Source organism: Solanum tuberosum, unplaced genomic scaffold (assembly GCF_000226075.1).
Source record: "Solanum tuberosum cultivar DM 1-3 516 R44 unplaced genomic scaffold, SolTub_3.0 scf00267, whole genome shotgun sequence".
NCBI lineage: Eukaryota > Viridiplantae > Streptophyta > Magnoliopsida > Solanales > Solanaceae > Solanum > Solanum tuberosum.
The window spans coordinates 327,254-330,080 of NW_006239199.1; the positions used below are offsets into that span (position 1 = coordinate 327,254).

General features: G+C 36.4%; 1 protein-coding gene across 1 annotated transcript; it reads left to right on the forward strand.

Moving 5' to 3' along the window:
• The first annotated feature begins 298 nt into the window (after positions 1–298).
• On the forward strand, positions 299–2,163 carry LOC102596480 (delta(8)-fatty-acid desaturase-like). The gene has a single exon (XM_006358589.2). It carries the CDS (start codon positions 598–600, stop codon positions 1,915–1,917), a length of 1,320 nt encoding a protein of 439 aa, XP_006358651.1. The 5' UTR covers positions 299–597; the 3' UTR covers positions 1,918–2,163.
• Positions 2,164–2,827: the final 664 nt, after the last annotated feature.

A 2,827-nucleotide genomic window follows, 5' to 3' on the forward strand; every position in this document is an offset into this window, starting at 1 on the left:
ATTGATTCTTAATAGTTTAAAGTTTTTTTGTTAACGAGTTAACCAATAACCCAATAGTAAATTAAGAAAATTAAATTTATATGGTTTAGTACATAAACTCCTTGACTCAGTGTTTAATATCATATTTCTATAATGATTAACATATTTATCAATCGATTATTGACAAATCAAACCAATAAACTTTAAACTGAATCGAACCGAACCGAACCAACGAAGAGGGTAGGCCCATTGAAAATAAGGAACAACCAGATGTAATTTCGTTTGATATAGTTGGCAAATAGTGTCTCCACGATGTCCACCACAGACAAGAGAATCATATTCTGAAGCAGTGGAGCCAGCTAACCATGTGATAATTACAGACTTACAGTACATGTTCTTCAATTTTTTAATTTACACCCACCGCTATTTATATCCTCAGCCGCATCGACACAAAAAGTTCAAATCTTTTCTTAGTTCTTGAAAGCATATTCTCATTCTTGTATTTTGTGTTACATTAACAGGGGTTTGTTGTCTTGTTGATCCTCAGATCTGTTCTGCATTTTCATCATTTATAGTTTGTTTGTAATAAAGATTCAATCTTTGGGGTTTTTTTACACAATGGGGGATTCAAAAAAGTACATAACAGCTGAGGAGTTAAAGAAGCATAACAAGAGAGAGGATGTATGGATCTCTGTTCAGGGGAAAGTTTACAATGTGACTGATTGGATTAAGCAACACCCTGGTGGGGATATCCCTATACTTAATCTTGCTGGACAAGAAGCAACTGATGCATTCATTGCTTTTCATCCAGGTACTGCTTGGAAACATCTTGATAACTTCTTTACTGGTTATTATTTACAAGATTATGAGGTTTCTGAGGTATCAAGGGATTATAGAAAACTTTGTGTTGACTTTGCTAAAGCTGGATTGTTTGAAAAGAAGGGTCATGGGGTTATGTATTCATTCTGTTTTATTGGGTTATTGCTTTTCTTGACTTTCTATGGTGTACTTTTTAGTAATAGTTTTTTGATTCATATGCTTTCTGGAGCATTGTTGGGATTAACTTGGATGCAGATTTCATATTTGGGTCATGATTCTGGTCATTACTTGATTATGACAACAAAGGGGTTCAACAAAATGGTTCAGATTATGTCAGGGAATTGTCTTACTGGGATTAGTATTGCTTGGTGGAAATGGACTCATAATGCTCATCATGTGGCTTGTAATAGCTTGGATTATGATCCTGATCTTCAGCACTTGCCAGTTTTTGCAGTATCTTCAAGTCTGTTTAAGTCATTGAATTCTACCTTCTATGGAAGAGAGCTAACATTTGATTCCCTGGCGAAATTCTTTGTCAGCTATCAACATTTTACTTTCTATCCAATCATTTGTGTTTCCAGGGTGAATCTATTTGTTCAGACGTTGTTGCTATTGTTCTCAAAAAGAAAAGTACCTGATAGATTTTTTAACATATTGGGGATCATGGTTTTCTGGACTTGGTTTCCGCTTCTTGTTCTCTCCTTGCCTAATTGGACAGAGAGGGTGTTGTTTGTTCTCACAAGCTTTGCTGTGACCGGAATTCAACACGTACAGTTCTGTCTGAATCATTTTGCTGCTGATGTCTATGTTGGACAGCCTAAGGGGAATGATTGGTTTGAGAAACAAACAGCGGGGACGATTGACATTGATTGTTCTCCTCAGATGGATTGGTTCTTTGGAGGATTGCAGTTCCAGCTAGAGCATCATCTATTTCCAAGGCTACCAAGGTGCCAATTGAGGAAAATTTCTCCTATTGTGCAGGAGCTATGCAAAAAGCACAATTTGTCCTACAGGAGTTTGTCCTTCTTTGAGGCCAATAGGTGGACAATACGGACACTCAGGACTGCGGCAATGCAGGCTAGGGGTATGCTCTGGGAAGCTGTTAACACTCATGGCTAGTATAATTATTTTCTTGCAAAATGTTGAAGCTTTTCGTAATCTGTTTATTGTCATTATAATTGAATAATCTCTATTTTAGTTTGTGTTGCTGGATTGGAACAGAGAGACCATGTTTATGCTGTCTCAGCCGCTTGCACAATTCGGAATTTTGTTTAGGAACATGCTTAAAACTGCTTCCGCATTCCATTAATGATAAAGACTCTGCATATATTTTTCTTTGATAGGGAGATGATAAAGATTAGTTTATATCGGTGTATTTATATAACCTCTTTATGTTAATTGTCGCATCTCATGTTTTGCCTAGTTAGTTTAGTCAGGTTTCCTTTGGTCAAGGGGTGAGGTTGTTGGTTATAGCATCAGTGACTCGGGATAACTTTGAAAATTTATGCAAGACCAAATTGGTTTGATGGTTGCGCTTTTTGTTACATCTATAATCCCAATATCTGCTTCTTTTTTCTCTTGTTCTCCTGGCATGTGTTTAATCTCTTAATTTCTATCTGTTGCATTCGATGAAGTACATTGGTTTGAGTTAATGTCATTATTGTGCGGAAATAATTGGAGCTTAGAGACTCATTCCGAGTGTGCACATTCTTTGGACTATAACATGATGCCTTCTTTAGAACTGGAGTAAACATTTCTTGACATGCATCTCCCTGGAAGAATTATATCCAGTTTGATCATCACAGTTCTTTGGACCATAGCATGACGCCTCCTTATTATTGCTTAGTACTTGTGAAGCTGAGTCTCTTACATGTAACTAAGTAACTCTGATGCAGCTAGAATCATAGAAATTTATCTTAGAACTTAGAAGGAATAGATATGAATGTTATTGCTTGCAAGAATCTTAGAGATTGACAGAAATTCTTAGAAGTGTATTTATACGGAGTACGTAGTGCTGTAGAATAGTGTC